This window comes from Rattus norvegicus, chromosome 8, assembly GCF_036323735.1.
Source record: "Rattus norvegicus strain BN/NHsdMcwi chromosome 8, GRCr8, whole genome shotgun sequence".
Lineage (NCBI taxonomy): Eukaryota > Metazoa > Chordata > Mammalia > Rodentia > Muridae > Rattus > Rattus norvegicus.
In genome coordinates this window covers 60,155,693-60,175,086 of record NC_086026.1, presented here as the reverse complement: position 1 = coordinate 60,175,086, position 19,394 = coordinate 60,155,693, and the positions used below count along the sequence as shown (strand labels likewise).

The 19,394-nt window shown below is 40.3% G+C and overlaps 1 protein-coding gene across 8 annotated transcripts in view; it reads left to right on the top strand.

Annotated features, from left to right (window-relative positions):
* Sik2 (salt-inducible kinase 2) overlaps nt 1-19,394 on the top strand; it is a 99,795-nt gene that overhangs the window by 46,621 nt on the left and 33,780 nt on the right. For all 8 annotated transcript variants that reach the window (XM_056984536.2, XM_056984535.2, XM_063265450.1 and 5 more), the window contains one exon: nt 16,626-16,787. In XM_056984536.2, the coding sequence (XP_056840516.1) occupies nt 16,626-16,787 (162 nt within the window). The remainder of the gene's footprint in view (nt 1-16,625; nt 16,788-19,394) is intronic.

Sequence of the window (19,394 nt, the reverse complement as noted above, 5' to 3'; positions counted from 1 at the left end):
ATGTAATGATTACTAAATATTGAATACTAATATTTTCTTAATGAAAAATATGTTTTAAAATAATGATGTAAACCCAGTTTGTGGTCATGGTCAGTGTTTAGATGAGGGCTTAGTTTGTATTTCATATTACATATATCAAACACCGAGGAAACCTCAGGTGTTTTGGTAGTCTGAAAAGGAAGAGGAGCTGTCTAGAGTGTGAGTGTATGCTGATGGCGCTACCATTGAAAGTCCTACCGTAGACATATAGTAAGGGGAGCCAGATGTCAGGATAGATTGGGTGTAGGAGCAGGAGCAGGAATGGGAGGTATAAAGCAGGCAGGTAGCAAGGTTCCTGTTCCATGTAGAAGTTACGTATAGAAGAACGGGATGTGTCGATCTAAAATTACAGAGTGGTTAGCAGTTACGTTCATTCGATAAACATTCACCAAGCTTTTGAATTTTTTAAAAACATTTGGTAAGATGAAAAGTAGTGTGGGTTCCCCCGCCCATTGTCTGATAGAGTAGTATTGTATTAGGTTTCAATAGAGGAATGTGGGAAGACGGGATTAATTAGAGTGACTTACCAGCTGTGGTTCAGCTAATCCAACAATGGCTGTCTACCAATGGAAGTCCCAAGAATTCAGTAGCTATTCAGTACATTAAACTGGATGTCTCAGCTGGTCTTCAGTATATACCAGAATCCCAAAAAAGTAGGTTCTAACACCAGCAAAGAAATGGAGTTGCCAATGAGAGCAAACAGGCAGAGAGAGCAGCATCCTTCTTCCACACCCTTTATACAGGCTGCTAGCAGAAGGTATGACCCAGTTAAAGGTGGGTCTTCTCACCTCAGAAGTCTCCCCACTTCAAATGACTTAATTAAGAAAAAAATCCTCACAGGCATGCCTAGCCACTTGGGTTCTAAGTAATTACAGATGTAGTCAAGTTGATAATCAAGAATAGCCACCACAGACCCTAAGATACATTTTCTAGAAAAGGGAAAAAAACCTTTAAATCAGCTGTTCAGATAGGAAAATTGTTTTTTTAGGGCTGGGCAAGATGGGTCAGTGGGTAAAGGTTTCTGCCTCCAAGGGTGACCTCCTGAGTTCAATCCCCAGGATCCACATGGTAGGAGAGAACTGATGGCTCCTCTGTTCCTCTGTTGTGGTAGATATTTAATCTCAGTTGGGAATTTCTACCTGCCTTTGGTTATTCAGTTCCCAGATGAAAGAAGCATCTTTCATATTTATGATAAGCCTTACTCGGCACTAAAGCTGGCCAGGTGTCTGCTAACCATACTATTTTGTCTACTTCCCTATCACTAGCCCCAAGTTATAACTAGATGCATTCCATCTGGGCTACTCTTAACTACAGTTAGACAGCCCTCATGGCCCTGTTTTTATGATTCACTTCCCTACTCCATGACCTCTCTCCTCTCTCCACCTATTCTCTTTCCCATTCCTGGTCCCTGCCTCTAACTCCAAGCCTGGGAACCAAATAGCCCTGGCTATCTCCTGCGCTGCTATAGGCTGAGGGCAGTTCTATTTACCAATCAGGGATGACTTGAGGAGTTAGGTTACATAGCATCATCTCTTGTCCCTGGGGGCAACCAGGCCTTAGAGGTTAGTATTTAACAGTACAATACACAACAAAAGACCAAACCTTAACATCCCTCTAATTTGTTACTGGCCTCCACATGCAACGTGGCTTGTACACCCACATGCATGCACGCACACAAAAATATATTAGGAAAATGTTTTTAAACTACTTGTTTAAGCTTATATAATTGTAAATTGGTGGCTTCTAAACTCAGCTTATGTTATTATTTTTTAAAAAAAGTAATGTTCCTGTATCCTAAAAAACATATAAATATAACATTTCAATAGTGTATTTATTCATTTCCTCATTGCCATGACAAAACTATAAAAGCAACTTAAAGAAGGGTTTGTTTTGTCTCACAGCTCAAGGATTCAGGCCGTTCTGCATGGAAGGTTTTGGCTATAGAAGTTTCAGGTATCTGCTGTTGGGAAGCTGAGAGTGATAAACTGTTACGTATATTCACTTTCCCCTCTTCATTCATTCTTGAGCCCCAGTCCATGGGATGGTACTGCCTATGTGTAGGCTGGGCCCGTACTTCAATTAACTGAATCTAAATAATACCCCACAGACTTATCTAGAGATTTATTACGACAGTGAGTATAAATTCCACCCAAGTTGACAATCAAGTTTAATCGTCACAAATAGTTAACTTGTCTATTGTGTGTGGCTGTTTAAATACAAATGGCCCTCATAAACTCATATATTTGAATGCTAAGTCACCAGGGAGTGGAACTGTTTGAGAGGATTAGAAGGATTAGGAGGTATGGCCTTGTTGGAATAGGTGTGGCTTTGTTGGAGGAAGCCTGTCACTAGGGATAGACTTTGAGGTGTCAAAAGTCCACACCAGGTCCAGTTTCTTTCTCTCTCTCTCTCTCTCTCTCTCTCTCTCTCTCTCTCTCTCTCTCTCTCTGCTACTACTCCAATGCCTGCCTACATGCTGCCATGTTCTCCCCATGGTGCTAATAGACTCACTCTCTAAAACTGTAAACAATCTACCAATTAAATGCTTTCTTCTATAAGAGTTGCATTTGGTCACAGGAACAGAACAGTGACGAAGACAGTTGTGTCAATTATATATTAAAACAGGGAGAAAAAAACCTATTTGTTGTAACACATTTTTATATAATGTTTAAGATCGCTGGGAAAGGCAATAGTTCCCTATCAGTATTAGATGTTATGACATACAAATAAATTACATTGGATTCAAAGGAAAGAGAATAGATGCCAAGTGTTTTCCATAATGAAATTTCAAGCTAATTGAAGCATGTGTTTCATCATGTATAGAGCTTTACTGTGGTAAGTATGTTAAGCTAATGGAAGAATAGAAGCCAAAGATTAACAAGATCACTGTGGCTGTCACATCAGGAGTGGGAGATGGGGTGGAGGGGCAACAAAAGTAGGAAAACTAGGTGGAATTATTTGAATAGTTTGGGCAAAAAATTGGACTGAGAAAGAGAAAAAAGTTTAATGATTAATTTTAGGAATAAAGTAATATAGGGCTATGTCATAAAGAATAGGGAAGGTGCAGGCTTGGGGGAAATGACCAGGAGTTCTGTTTGGGTTGTGTTCAGTTTGGAGTGCAGGGCCTGGTGAGCAGACAGCTGACAGATGGTGCTAAGCAACAGTGTACCCGTGTCAGTGAATGAACAATGGCTGACAGACCAAAGAAGAAATACATACATAAAAACTTGAGAGAAAACAAGGATGTAGTTAATCCTCCATTATTAATATTTTCGAGTTGCTGGGAAGTAAATCACTTGTGCACTCTAGGCAAGAACTCCTCCATTGAGTATGTTCTTTATTGTGACTCATGGTTCATTTCTGTCTGCTTCTAGCCAGGTCTTATTTTCATTGACAGAACTAAGAGAAGTTCTCTGCTGTGGCTCTCAGGGAAGTGAAGATCAGCAAAGATGTGAGACCCACAAGTGTTGCACAGCTAGCTGTACTAGCAAGCCAAGCTCTGTCTCCGTCATTCCATGGAGTTGTGTTTATGTCCTCTAAACATTGTGTCCTCTACTGTCTTGCCTCAGCACCACTCTTGCCTCTGCACATGCATCCAGTCAGCATAGGTCCTTAGAGGCAGCAACAGACTGCAGCACAGCACCAGAAGGTTTTGGTGTGTTTTACTCTATGGCCTTCCGACAATCGTAGCTCAACTTTGTAATATAAGATGGACCAGTATATGTGTGCCGATAGTAAAGAATCCTTTATCATGTGTCCTTTATGTGTTTGGTCTAGTAGACCATCCGCTCTCCTGTGTCTGTTTCAGTGAAACATTTTTTTAGTGGGTCTCTCTTAGCCTTTTACACCTAGGTCTATTTTAATGAAATGTTTTTTTGTTTTTTTGGTTTTTTTTTTTTTTTTTTTTGGTTCTTTTTTTTCGGAGCTGGGGACCGAACCCAGGGCCTTGCGCTTCCTAGGTAAGCGCTCTACCACTGAGCTAAATCCCCAACCCCATGAAATGTTTTTTATGTGTTTGTCTCAGTAGAACCTCATCTAACCAACTTTTTAAAGAACCTTTAAGTTTTTATTTTAGTACCTGTTCCCATAGTCAGAATCATCATCACCAAGGTCATAAGACCAGCAGGTTGCATAAGCATGACCAATTCCTCTTTGCTGTTAAGAGGGGACATTTATTGAATGACAACAAGGTTCTTTTAATTTGGTTGTTTTCCTTCCCTCTGCACAGTGGCTTCATGATATGCTAGATCTTACTTAGTTTCTGATGCTATCGTGGGCGAAAGCACAGACTCCCTGCCTGTGTTAGATCCCTCAGCATTTCCCTAATTGGATCATTTTATCTTTTGTCCTTTCTGTGAACCTCTTTGATCTGATGTTTTCTTCTAGCTTCTAGTAATGGGTCTTTTCCACCCAGGATTCTGTCCTCTTAGCCTCACTGCTTAATGAAAAGTGGTTTTAGAACTGCCCCAACGGTGCGTCTAATGTCTCTCAGTACTAAATATGTACCCTGGGGGAGTTGTACTGAAACTTGAGGGACTAATTAGATTACAGCCAGGGGAATTTGCAGGCCTTGGCTGTTTCTTCACAAAGCTCAGATCCATTGAAGTATTAATATGAATTAAAGGTAAACTTAGAGGTTATGCTATTTAGATGTGCTTAGAAACTAAAGCTTCTAAACTATGGTTTGAGAGCTGAGAACATAGCCCAGTGGTTTTAACTGATCAGTGTGCTTTAGGGATGTCTGCTCAGTATGTCTTAGATGTTAGCCAGGAAGAATCCCTGTTTCTTACCTTCTTTCTGGAATGAAGCACTTTATTCTTTAGAATTTGCCTAATAAATTATGCCCCTTTCCACCACTGAACCTGGAAATAAACAGGAAGTAGATAGCAAAGTAGCTTGAAAAAGTGTTTAAGTGACCTTGTTCTAAGAGGAAGCAGGATTAGGTTTTTGTCTCTTTCCTCATATAATAGTTCACGAACATTTCCCTGCCTGAATTTTTTAAAGCAAATTGGTTTTGATATCTAAGGATATCACTTAGTTATGTAAATAATGAAGTAGTATGTATTATAGCTAAGGGACACAATACAATTATAAATTTTAGGAAAAACTTATTCAGTGCCTTTTATTGTTGAACTTAAGTGATTTTTGTAGTTAAGCAAATGTCTTTTCTAATGTTGTGAATCATACCAGTCATAATTCTGTGATGTTATATAAAATCCAACACCAAATTCAGAGGTTTACATCAACAACTATTTATCTATATGTTAGAGCAAAGATTCCATTTCATAATGAGCTCAGCTCTGTGCCACACCTTTTGTTCTGGGCATATTCTTCTTGTGATAGATGGTAGAAGCAAAGTAAGCCAATCACAGACATTTCTTATGGCCAGGACCAAAGGAGAGGAGAAGTATCCCACCCAATGAGGAAGTGGGTAACTGTGCTCTGTGTCGGTCATAATCTTGCTATGGGTTTGACAGAATTAACTGGCATGTCTGTGTTTCCCAGCTAGCCCTTCTGTTGCACTGCTGTGGTCTCTCCTTTCACATTGTCACTCTTGCAATACTGATTGTGTGGAACCCCAGTAAGCATACGGCTTATAACAGTGAAGCCACGGCTTTAAACAGAGGGCTTGACTTTTCGTTAACTACTTTTTAACCCAAGAACCTTAATGTACTGTTCTGCTAATTCGACTGCAATTCTTTCACTGAAAAACTGTTCCTGCTCTTCTAGCTCAATCTGTAATCTTAACTTACCAATGCACATTTCTGAATAAACCAGCCCAGCAGGGCCTCATCCATCCAACCAATTCAGTGAAAAAGTGTGTGTGTGTGTTCTGTCTGTCTGTGTGTGTGTGTGTGTGTGTATGTGTGTGTGTGTGTGTGTGTGTGTGTGTGTGTGTGTATGCTGCCCTTTGATCTGTGAGTGAATGATGACAATGGCTTACATCTCAAGTGTCTATTAACAATGGCTCTTGTCTTTCAGGCACTTTTATACAGAGATCAAATGTTAAATTAATATGTTTCTTTCATCAGTGTCTTATTCTCCTAGTTTGACATTTGCATGAAAATTTGCATGATTTGATAACCATAATGTTTAGAGTACATTTCCTCCCTTCTTAAGAAATAATTACATATCAAAATAGCTATCTAAATGTATTAATCTGTGTAAAGAAATGTTAGAAGTGTGACCAGATTGCATTTATAAATATTATTATAACACTACCATAAGTTGAGTAAATAGCACAGCACATCAATACAGTCTAGAATGGCTCATTTATCAGTCCAGTCAAATACATTACTCAGAAATGATTTATGACAGATTTTCAGGTCCTATAGAGATGATAAAAATAAATGGGATAAAAATACCAATTTGGGGAATGGTGTGGACTATTAAGTAACAATAAGATGATATCATTATCGAATATGAATTATAGCACTTTCCCACATTAGTGACCTTTAAAAAAATTGCTGCCTAAGAGACAGCTTTGAAATAATGAAACCTTACTGCATACAATCAGTAAGCACACCCAGCTACCCCTCGAATTACATGGAGAGTTACGGTGTTCAGACACTATCTCATCTTGTCTACAAGGCAGCGTTGCTTAGTGAGTGCTCCTCTGTAATTGTCTTGAAGTGCTGATTGAGGCTCTCACTGCTAACCCTTCTCTTCTCATATGAACTGGAAATCTGTGTTCACTGGTTACTGAATTTCCCTGTGACTCCACATCAGCTATCAAGTTCTGCAGGGCTGCTTACATTGTTTTCATGTTTGCAACTGTGCAGAAGTTTTGAATTATTTTTTGTTTGTAAAATGTAACCACATCAGGCCTCATGATGACTTTAACCCCTCCCACAGTCTTCCAGTGTTGTAAAATATAGAGTTCCTCCTTAGGCTCAGATGCATCACGTGGCACCCCCTCCTTGCTCCTGGCGCACTGCCTTTGATTCTCCTTGGGTCTCATGTGTCCGCTCTCTGGCATGCTTCTCCCACAGCTGGACTAGGAACTTCTTATAGAAGCCCCTCCTGGCCATGCTGTCTAGGGTGGCCTCCCTCTGGTCGTCTCCAGTTGATAGCGCTATACCACTCACACTTGTTGGACCTCTGTAGTTGCCATTTTTATTGTGTATTCTTGTCTTCTCTGTTTACATAGGCATAATGAAGACAAAGTACCCAGTGCTTTGACAAGAGAAGTTATTCAGATATTTCTACAACAAATTAATAATTGATGGTTTTTACTCTGGTTTTTACTCTTTAACTTCAAAATTAATCTCATAGCAATTCAGCTTTCATTTTAATTTGATTTGTGAGTGTCTTTGTTAGGGTTCCCATTGCTGTGAACAGACACCATGACCAAGGAAACTCTTGTAAAGGAAAACATTTAATTGGGGCTGGCTTACATTTTCAGAGGTTTAGTCCGTTATCATCATGATAGGAAGCAAGGCAGAGTTCAAGCAGGCATGGTGCTGGTAAGGAGCTCCGAGTTCTACACCTTGTTTCTCAGGCAGCAAAAGGAGACCGTGTTCTACACTGAGCATAGCCTGAGTATATGAGATCTCAAAGCCCACCCACACAGTGACACACTTCCTCCAGCAAGGCCACACCTACTCTAACCAGGCCACACCTCCTAGTAGTGCCACTCCCTATGGGCCAAGCATTCAACCATTCATGACTATGAGGACCAATCCTATTCAAACCACCACAATGAGAGAGAAAGCATTATGTTTTGAGATTGACTTAAGGACCACACAATTAAGAGTTCTAAGTCTTCTTTACACTGTTGTACTGCTATGCTTCTCATGCTCACATAATTGATTTTATTCTGATTCATAGCTAAGATAATTTAAGTATTTTTAAAAAAATCTATGCCATGTAGTTGGGAATTGAGTCATTGTTATATTCTTTGTACATGTTTATCTTAACAAGCCTTCATTTACTAGCTTTCCTAATATGTATTTTATATGGTAACTGCTAGAGTTGTGCAACAGAGTAAAGAAAATTCTGTGGATAGCCAAAGCCAAGAGGGTATCTGGAGTGAGAACCTGTTGTTTGCCATTTGGTTGGAATTCATGTGCTGAGCAGTCTAATCCAGAGACTGTTCCACTACTGAGTAACTCATTGACTAAATAACTTGCCACTGTCACAAAACAGGGGCATACAATCGGGGTTCAAAATAAGCTGTGGCTGGCCCTAGAATTTTTCTCTTTGGGGGTTTTCTTATAGAAAGTTAGGAGTTTATGTTACTCCTTTTTTATTTTTAAAAAATCTTTGAACTTATATTTGATATCGATTTTTATATTATTAACTTCATTTCTGTGTAAGGATTATACATTTTGAAAAAATGAGTATCTGCTTTTAATGTTGAATACTTGAACATGGAAGTCAGTTGGAAATAACTTATAAATTAAAAACTGTGTAACTAGATGGGCATGGTGTCACACACCCTTAATCCCAGCACTCAAGAGGCAGAGGAAGGCAGATCTCTAGAGTTCAAGCCAGCCTGGTCTGCAGAATGAGTTCTAGGCTAGGCAAAGCCTGCGTAGTGAGACGCTGTCTTAAATTACAAACAAGTAAAGTGTGTAACTAAAAACTAGTTAACTTCCTAGGAGCACACAGTTCATTTCTTCAGTAGAACTTCAGAACTAGGAAAACTGAAGAGTAGCAGATGTGAACAGCCTAACTGGGAATGCGGAACACAGTTAAGTTGCCAGAGTCACCACAGGCAGCAAGTTTCCTTTGAAATGATTACGTGCTTATAAAAACACAAAGAATAAAATGAGGTTTATAATCTGTGCTTTGATATTCACAAATAATTCAATGTTAAAAGTTGAATGTAATTTGATGTTATAAATTATTTTATAAGCCAATATGTAAGATTAAGTAAGCTAGACTATTTTAATTAGACACAAGACCGACACCTAGTTTTTCTTCTATTAGAAGTCACATGTCATGTAGTACATCTAATTTGTTAAATGATTTTTTGAATTTTACTTAATAGAACTTCCTTTAAGTTAACAGACTGGAGTCCTGATTTAATAGTAACAGGAGATTTAATATTTAAATGCTAGTTAAAGGAAATAACTTGGGAAAAATATAAGATCTGGTTATGAGAATTGATAACAAGGAGATGGCTCGGTTCTCTTAGTTTGCTTGCTCTTGCCAAGGAGACCTGAGCCCACATCAGACAGCTTGTAGCTGCCTGCCACTCCTGCTTAGGGACCTGGTGCCTTCTGGACTCTGAGTACCTGCACTGAAAAGTGCACAAACACACATAGATATGTGCATAATTGTAAATAAAACAGGTCCTTTTTAAAAGAAAAACTATAAATCTTTAAATCTTCTTGAAAAGTACAGATGAGCTGGTTTGGATCGCCTGTTGAAGGGTGAGGTTTGCTGCAGCTGTATCCTGGGAGCATTATTCCTTTACAGAGTGAGAAGCTATGACTAGCAGATCTTTGTAAATTTGTGGGCCAGCAATTTCTGACCAAAGTTAGTTATCTGTTACTGTTTTATTACAAATAGCTTTCTTTCATACAATATGTTATGATTACAGTTTTCTCCTCCCCTACTCCTCTAAGTCCTCCCCACCTCCCCACATCTGGAGCTGCCCCCTTTCTGTCTTACCTTAGAAAACAAACAGGCATCTAAGGAATAATATTAAAATAAGGTACAAATAAAACAAAATAAAATAAAAATAAATCAGACTAGGACAAAACAAACAAAAAGATAAAGACCCAAAGAAGAAGCACAAGAAACACATACAGAGGCATATATTAGTACATACAGGAATCCATAGGTACAGAGACACATGCATTAGTATATACAGGAATCCATAGCTACAGAGACACACGCATTAGTACATACTGGAATCCATAGGTACAGAGACACACACATTAGTACATATTGGAATCCATAGCTACAGAGATGCATACATTAGTACATACAGGAATCCATAAAAACACAGTACCAGAAAGTTTAAAAAAAACAAGAAAAGAAAATGCCCTAACATAACATAAAACAAAGAACCTCCAGAGATACTGTTGAGTTCATTTTTGTGTTGGCCACGTATTGCTGGGCATGAGGCCTACCCTTAAAAGTGGTTTAGAGGAAACTAACTTTTCACTTCTAAGTGTCTATCAGTTGGAGATAGCTCCTGGGTTAAAGATGGAGGCATATGTCCACTTCTTTCAGTTTTAGGACCCCTGCAAACCTACGCAGAAGTCTCTGGGAGTTCGTATCTGGCTAGCTAGCCCTGATGTGTCTAGAAGGCCTGTTTCCTTGGTGTCCCTCATCCCCTCTGGCTCCTAAAATCTTTCTAGTTTCTCTTCCACAAAGTTCCCTGAGCCACAAGGGGAGGGGTTTGATGGAGACATCTCATTTAGAACTGAGTATTTCAAGGTCTCTCACTCTGCACATGGTCTGGCTCTGGGTCTCTGCATCTGTTCCCATATGCTACAGGAAGAAGCTTCTCTGATGATGGCTGAGTAAGGCACCAATCTATGAATCCCCAGCATGTCATTAGGAGTCACAGTGTAGCACACAATACCCTTTTGCCCACATATCTTTACTTGCACACGTTTATTGCAATGAGTCATTGGTCTGTTTTGAGGCCTCTGGCTTCTGCTACACTATCAATACTGGACTCTTCCCGAGACTCCTCTCAGATAGCCTGTGTCAGGGAGATCCTGCTGCTTTGGATCTGCAGGACAGGCTCTTCACTCACTCCAGCCGATCATAGATGGGGTAGATGTTGGGGTGAGCCAGCTCAGAGGCCTGGACTTGGTCTGGGTGGTAGCTCTGGGACATCCAAGGCCAGATCTCCTGTTTCCCAGGCAAGGTGCAAGGCGCAGGCCCGCTCTTCCAAGTGCTACGGCTATTGAGGGACAGGAGCATCTCTGTGCAGCCATAGACCAGGGATGTTTGCATGGCCATGCACCTAGCCATGGCCCTTAGTGACCGACAACACTAGTCAGGACTTCACCATGGCCTCTGGTGGCAGTGCAGGCTACTCACATCACCACCCTTAAGTCTCTAGTCCCACCTCTCTTCATAGTTCTCAAGCCATTCCACTTCTCTTTCTTTCCATCTCTCTATCGCATACTTTCACATCATAATGGTGCCTGCAGTGGGCAGGCCATATGGCAGTTAGCCTCTCTACGTATCTTTAGCCTACCCACACCTCAAGGTGGCAGGCAGACGTTAATGAGACACTGTATTAACATTAAATCTTTTTAATTTAGCATTAAATGTTTCATTTCAAACATTAATCTTGTAGAATACTATTCAGCTCTAACTTGAAAGAATACTCATAGCTTCTAATTGAAAATTTTGAAGCTTACCAATAATTATACCATGATTTTAACATTCTTATAACTTGAGAAAACTCAGCTGGCTTGGTTTTCCTGCTTCTTTGAGTCTAGGAAAGTTATTCTATCTCTAGGTGGGGGGAAGGATCTCACTGTACAGTAACAATGATAGTGATGATAACATGTATTTAATTATTATTGTGTACCAGAATCTGTGTGCTGAAATTTAGATTTATCAGAGCAGAATGAGAAATCAGTAATATTACACAGGTCTACACAACTTGAACTTATTAAGGGGTTAGCTTTGCTTATTTAAGGGATCAGCAGGAATGACTAGAATTTTTAAGGTGGAATGAGGTTGAGATGTTAAAGTGCCTAGAACATGATGGTGTGACTTAGGAAGGAAGGAAGGAAGGAAAGGGGAAAGCTCGGTCTTTAACATTGCCATGGGAGAAAAATGTGAGCTGGGTACAATGCCACAGCCTGGAGGCCGAGACCAAAGGACCACTGTGAGTTAATCAAAGCTAGCCTGGTCTACCTGGTCTAGTCAGACCCCAGAGAAAGGTGAATAATGGAAATTAAACCAGTAAATGTTGAAAAACCATACCTGACAAATCTGGAGAATATTAAAATCCTGGGTGATGAACAAAATCCCCCCCAGGTTTTGTGTTCCTAGCACCTATACAGCAGCCCACAGTCATAATCTCAGCTCCAGGATTTGACACCCTCTTCTGGTCTCCATTGGCATACACACAGGAAATAAAATAAATCTCTTTTAAAAAATAAAATGTTGTTTTAAAGAAAGAAGGAAGAGGTGAAGGCCTAGACTATAATGTGGTAGCTTCTTGTAGTCTGAAAAGGAGTGAGAGCAAGTCAGTGAAAGAAATGGAGAAGGACCAAGAAAACATAGAGCGTCAGGGGAGGCAGTTGTTGGCGAAGAGCTAAGTGTGAAGTATAATGGAAAGTTCTTCATGGCTTTAGGCAGGGCGGGGTGAGGGTGGAGGGTGCACTTGACTCTAAAGCAATTCAGTGAGGTGGGAAGCACAGCAACCGTGACAGGGGGCAGAAGAGGAAGGTGGAGCCTTCCACCCTGGTAGTCAATAGCCTCAGTAACAGTAAGTCAGCATCTATACCGTACCGAGCGTTACAAAATCTTTATACCACCTTGGAAGAATGCTCTTATAATTCTTAGTTCTGGATTAGCAAATGGAGAATTATACAGATTGGGTTTTGTTCAGGTTCAATCACATGATCAGCAACTGTGACAGGTTTTTAATTCTGTCAGCCTGGTTTCTCCTCATTTTTGAGAAAGTGTTGGAATGGGATTGAGACAGGACTTCCTATGGCCAGGCCTGGCCTTGAACTTATATCCTGATCCTCCCAACCCCACTCAAGAGCTGAGGTCAGAGGTAAATGCCATCACACCATGCCTGAGCCCTCAGTTTTTGCCATACTTATATTAAATATGAGAAATATGAGTCTAAAACAAACTAAAGGAAAGGGAGGCTCTGTAAAGCTTAAAGTGAAAGTAAATGTTCTTATGTAAAAAGTGGAGAAAAGATAATTATGGGGTTTTTTTTCTTATAAAATAAAGCAAGATTTATTTTATTTTTAAAAAAGGCTAAATTTTATGGTGTTTGTATAGTGCTAAGTGTTGTAGAGATTACAATAGAGAAAAGCTTGATTTGTATTCTCCAAATGCTTAGAGGTATGTGTATTTTCAAAGCACAGTATGTTACCATTAAGGTTGCAGTGTGTCTGTGTACACTGGGATAGCTAACATGCATGAGAATTAGAATGTTTCAGAGTATGATGTGTGATAAGGAGCTTTGTGGTATATTGAATGAGAATGACCCCCACAGGCTCATATGTTTGAATGTAATTTGTTTCCAAGTTTGTGGACTCTTTAAGAAAGATTAGGAGAACACCAATGGCTTATGCTCTAAGATCAAGAATTGACAAATGGGACCTCATAAAACTGTAAAATTTCTGTAAGCCAAAGGACACTGTCATTACGACAAAACGGCAACCAACAGATTGGGAAAAGATCTTTACCAATCCTACAACAGATAGAGCCCTTATATCCAAAATATACAAAGAACTCCAGAAGTTAGACCCCAGAGAGCCAAATAACCCTATTAAAAATGGGGTACAGAGCTAAACAAAGAATTCTCAGCTGAGGAATATGGAGTGGCTGAGAAGCACCTAAAGAAACATTCAACATCCTTAATCATCAAGGAAATGCAAATCAGAACAACCCTGAGATTTCACCTCACACCAGTGAGAATGGCTAAGATCAAAAACTCAGGTGACAGCAGATGCTGGCGAGGATGCGGAGAAAGAGGAACACTCCTCCATTGTTGGTGGGATTGCACACTAGTACAACCATTCTGGAAATCAGTCTGGAGAATCCTCAGAAAAATTGGACATTGAACTACCTGAGGACCCAGCTATACCTCTCTTGGCATATACCCAAAAGATGCCCCAACATATAACAAAGACACGTGCTCTACTATGTTCATAGCAGCCTTATTTATAATAGCCAGAAGCTGGAAAGAACCCAGATGCCCTTCAACAGAGGAATGGACACAGAAAATGTGGTACATCTACACAATGGAGTACTACTCAGCTATCAAAAACAATGACTTCATGAAATCCATAGGCAAATGGAATGAACTAGAAAATGTCATCCTAAGCGAGGTAACCCAATCACAGAAAAACACACATGGTATGCACTCACTGATAAGTGAATATTAACCCAATATCCTCTCGGATAAGCTCGAATTATCCAAGATGTAATCCACAGACCACATAAAGCTCAAGAAGAAGGATGACCAAAATGTGGATGCTTCACTCCTCCTTAAAAGGGGGAACAAAAATATCCAGAGGAGGGAATATGGAGGCAAAGTTTAGAGCAGTGACTGAAGGAATGGCCATTCAGAGCCTGCCCCACATGTGGCCCATATGTATAAAGCCACCAAAACTAGATAAGATTGATGAAGCTAAGAAGTGCATGCTGACAGGAACTAGATATAGATGTCTCCTGAGAGACACAGCCAGAGCATGTCAAATACAGAGGCAAATGCTAGCAGCAAACCACAGAACTGAGAACAGGACCCCCGTTGGAGGAATTAGAGAAAGGATTGAAAGAACTGAAGGGGCTTGCAACCCCATAAGAACAACAATACCAACCAACCAGAGCTTCCAGGGACTAAACCACTACCCAAAGACTGTGCATGGACTCCAACTGCATATGTAGCAGAGGAAGGTCTTGTTGGGCACCAGTGGAAGGAAAAGCCCTTGGTCCTACCAAGGTTGGACCCCCGCCATTGTAGAGGATTGTCGGGGAGGGGGCATTAAGGGAGGGGCGGATGGGAAGGGGAACACCCTTATGGAAGAAGGGGAGTGGAAGGGGATAGGGGGCTTATGGACAGGAAACCGGGAAAGGGAATAACATTTGAAATGTAAGTAAATAAATACCCAATTAAAAAATTACATTTAAAAAAATTTTTAAAAGGAGAAGCAATGTTAAAAAAAAAAAAAAAGAGGGGTTGGGGATTTAGCTCAGTGGTAGAGCACTTGCCTAGCAAGCGCAAGGCCCTGGGTTCGGTCCCAGCTCCGGAAAAAAAAAAAAAAAAGAAAGAAAGAAAGAAAGATTAGGAGGTATGGCATTGTTGGAAGAATTGTGTCACTCCTGGTCAGGTTGAGATTTTAAAAGGCCAAATCAGGCCCCAGTCTCCCTCTTTCTCCCATGAGCATGTGGTTCAGAGGTGTGAACTCTCAGCTACTGTTGTCCTGCTGACTGCCAAGTTTTCTACCGTAGTGATCATGGACTAACCCTCTGAAGTGTAAACAAGTTCCCATTTCAATGTTTCCTTTATACATTGTCTTGACAGTAATCACAACAAGTTGGAACAATGACTGACTCAGAGAAGAGAGAGTCTGTTTACCCAAAATGATACAGGACTACTAAGGGTTATGTGACACTTGAGCAAGATTCTGAAAGGATGGTTAAGATTTCAGTAAGGGTCTAGAAGAGATAATAAAATAGTCCCAGGTTATGGTACCAGAACTGAAGTCATTCACTTAAAGTTAAACAAATTCAGCTAAAGTACTGAACTCTACTTATCTTACACTTTGATGCTCATAATGTGGGAATTATAAAACATATCATAGAGGTTTATAGGACATAAGAGAGTATGGCATCAACATACTTTGTAAACTGTGAAGTCTTAAATGGATTTTAAAAAGAAATAATCGCAGTATTTGGAAGGTAATGGGCCAACGGCACAAGTTTCAAAAAACAAAACAAAGAAAGAAACAAACCAAAAGCCCTATAAGCGGTGGAGATGAGGGCTGGTGGTCCTGGGTGCTACAAGGAACGAGGCAGTGAGCAGCACTCATTCATGGCCTCTGCATCAGCTCCTGCCTACTGGTTTCTGCCATGTCTGAATTCCTACCTTAGTCCCTCAGTGTAGTATGATTCAGGATATGTAAACCAAATAAATTTGTTCTCCAAGCTGTGTTTGGTCCTAGTGCTTCATCATAGAAATAATAATCCTAAGAAAGCCACTAATATAAGTCTTTACTTAAGAAAATTACTTTAAATAATTGTTTTTCAAGATTTATATTGGTCCTCTCCCCAAGGTTTTCATCTCTTCAGATTATTGAAGCCATGTACATAGTTAGTGTGGAATTACTGTTCAGTCAGACTGCTTTCATAAAGACTGTGACACTGTACACAGACAGCAGCTGTATCCTGCAAGACGGTTTTCAGTCTTGGGCGCAGTGATGAAAACAAGTTTATCTGCTCTTAGGTAGATCAGAATTGTTTCTTTGGTAGATGGGGTTTGAATTTTTGAAGCTATTTCTAAGTCTTGCGTGAATGTAATGCCTATGCTGTCCCTTCTCTGGCGTGTCAGAGAACTCATTCATGCTGTTTGCCTTGCAAGACTTTCATCTAAACATGCTGTGTTTAAATAAAACTATATAATTTTAGCAAATTAGCACAGTACACCCAGGCAGAAAAAAAAAATAAAGCTTACTTTACTACTTGGTGTGAATATTGTCCCACCCTTTGCTGTTATCTGATACTGGGTTCTTGGAATGTATGTTGAACCTATGAAATTTAGTCAGAGTTACTTCTCCCAAGGCAGGAAACCTGGGAAACATGTTTTGTGTGTTTGTTTTTCATTTAAAAAATGAGTCAAGGGTTTTTCTTGAATACTAAAATTGAGCTTATTTTATTTTTGTGAAAGTTCTAAATATTCTCTTCTTTTACAGATTATCTTGCTAATCATGGCCGGTTAAATGAATCTGAAGCCAGAAGAAAATTCTGGCAAATTCTGTCTGCTGTTGATTATTGCCACAGCCGGAAGGTAGTGCACCGTGACCTGAAGGCTGAAAATCTCCTGCTGGATAACAGCATGAATATCAAAATAGCAGGTCAGTGGGCTGTGCTGGCCTGGGAAGTGATCTGATGAGAGTGTTGTCCTGACAGCCTGGAAAGAGCCCTGCAGGCAGTCAGGCCTTTGTCCTTTGTGTGACTGTGAAGAAAGAAAATATGTAACAGGGCTGTACTTTGGAGGGTCTGAGTGGCTTCTGAATTTCTTGAGTGGTTCTGTAAACTGGTTGCCTGTCAATATGACACGATTAGAAAGCTGGAGAGGGTCAGAAGTGCTGGTCCAGTGATGAAGACAGAAAGAGACAGAGAAGGTGATGGAAGCCGAACACAGCAACAGAGAGACCTCTCTCTCTCTCTCTCTCTCTCTCTCTCTCTCTCTCTCTCTCTCTCTCTCTGTGTGTGTGTGTGTGTGTGTGTGTGTGTGTGTGTGTGTGTGTGTGTGTGTGTTTTGTCTTGCTGTGTTTGTTTTTATTGTTTTTGAAGCAGGTGTTTGCGCTCATGTAGCCCAGGCTGGCCTTAAGCACATTGGGTAGCTCAAGCCACCTTAAAATTCCCCTACTTTTGCTTCCCCAGTTCTGAGATTATAGGCATGAACTACTATGTCCAGTTTAATTGAAAAACATTTTAAATTTGGTGATGTGAGCTTCTTTCTTTTTTTCTTCTTTTTTTAATCTTGGCCTTTTGAGATACTGCCTTTTTGAGATATGTAGCCCTGGCTGGCCTGGAATTCATTATGTAGAGCAGGCTACCCTTGAACTCACAGAGATCTACCTGTCTCTGTCTCTCAAATGCTGGGATTAAAGTTGATAATATTTATTTCTTAGTTCACGGAGTCAAAACTTACTCATATTTGGTAAAAATACATGCCAGGCATTATGCTATGCTAATATGTGATATGTATAAATTATTTTACAGCATATATGTATATCAGAATTTACATTGTGGTTTTTTTAAATTTGTCAGTCATACCTCAGGTTGTAAATATACAGAAAAAATGATATGTACAGAGCTGGTGATATAAAGCTCAGTGATAGAGCTTTTGCTTAGCATAGGCCAGGCCCTGGGATCAATTCCCTGAACCACCTAACAAAGTGGTAACTGCTTCCCAGCTAGAGCAGAAGCATCAGGAGGGATCTTGTTCTTGGGAGATGAGTTAACCGCTTGCCAAAAATGCAGAAGCAGGATACTGTGGTCAGGCAGATGAGACTGGGGTAGGGAAGAGCATAGCTCAGTGTGGGCAAAGGAAGCCTCAGAGGAGGAGCAGTGTCCAGAAACACTAGAACAGTCTGGAATGTCAGAGACTTGAGATCATCTCGTAGTCAGTGGGAGTTGGAGCTGTGGAAAGGTATATAGTCTTCATCTGAGTGAGGTGGTACTGGGATAGCAAAATTACCTGCATGTCCGCAAACTCCGGCAATGATGTTGAGGGTGTAAGGGAGCTGCACACAGAGCTGCACACACTTGGTGTGTGGAACAGTTCTGGGAAAAGCATGTGGGTCCTTACAGAGCAACCAGTAGAGGTTGAAGATGTGAGGGGAAGGGAGATTTAGAAAATAAAGGCATAAGTTAAAATATTGGCACAGTGGCAAGTTGTGGCAACTTGTTCCAAGATTGCTGGAGGGACAGAGACATCCATGTGAGAGTCATCTGTTCACTAGTTAGGGAAAATACTTACTGGACTCAGTGAGTTTAAGGACAAAGCAGCTGCACTGTTTTGAGAGGAAGGGAAGGAGGGAGGGAAAGAGAATGTGTGTCAGTCTACCTACTGATTTTTAACTTTTTGTTGTGAAAACACAATACATGGTAATTATTTCCATGATTATGTCTTTTGTGTGTTTTATTTTCATTTTTGGGGTCACACACACACACACTTTATTGGCCTTTCTGTTTGGTATCATTTATTTTACTTATTTTTTCCAATCTTCTCTAACTTTTGATTTTTTTTCATTTTCTTCTTAAAAGCATCAACTGCCTTAAAATTATCTTTTACAAAGGAAGCCCTCTTCCCACTCTTTATTTTAACCCCTAGTGCTATAGTCAGAAGCCAGGAGTTCAGCTTACCTATGTACCCCTTTATCACCAGCAGGGCTCCTGGGGGTCTTGTTAGGCAGAGACTGGGGTTAAAAATCACACCGTGATTTTCCAAGTATTTATCACTGGAAGCACAAAAGAAAGCATCCCGAGTAAAACACACACATTAAAAAAAAAAAAAAAAAACCTTGTAAATACAAAATGCAGAGGTTATAACCAGGCGCTGTCTGTGTTTTCCATAACTCTGCCTGAAATCCAGGCAGGCCAGCACAGTGCCTAGTGCTATCCAGCAGTTAGGCTTGCGCTTTGTTGGGCTTTGCTGTTTTTATTTTTGCTTTCGAATGTGGAAGCCTCGGGGTTTTCTTAACTATATAGAAAACAGGTAAAATGCCGGGTATCTAAAACTGTTCAATAGTGACAGTTGAATTAAGCTCTTGCTATTTTCAGGAAATCCGCTGAATTCTTAGTCATCCATCTTCACAGCACTCTGAAAACCGCCTAGCTACCTCCAGGTTTATTTATGGTGTTTTGATATTTTGTTTGTTTTTGTTTTATGAGGAAACCAAATGCAGGGAGGTTAAATAACCTGTTATGCCACACGGGTAATCTGCAGCAGC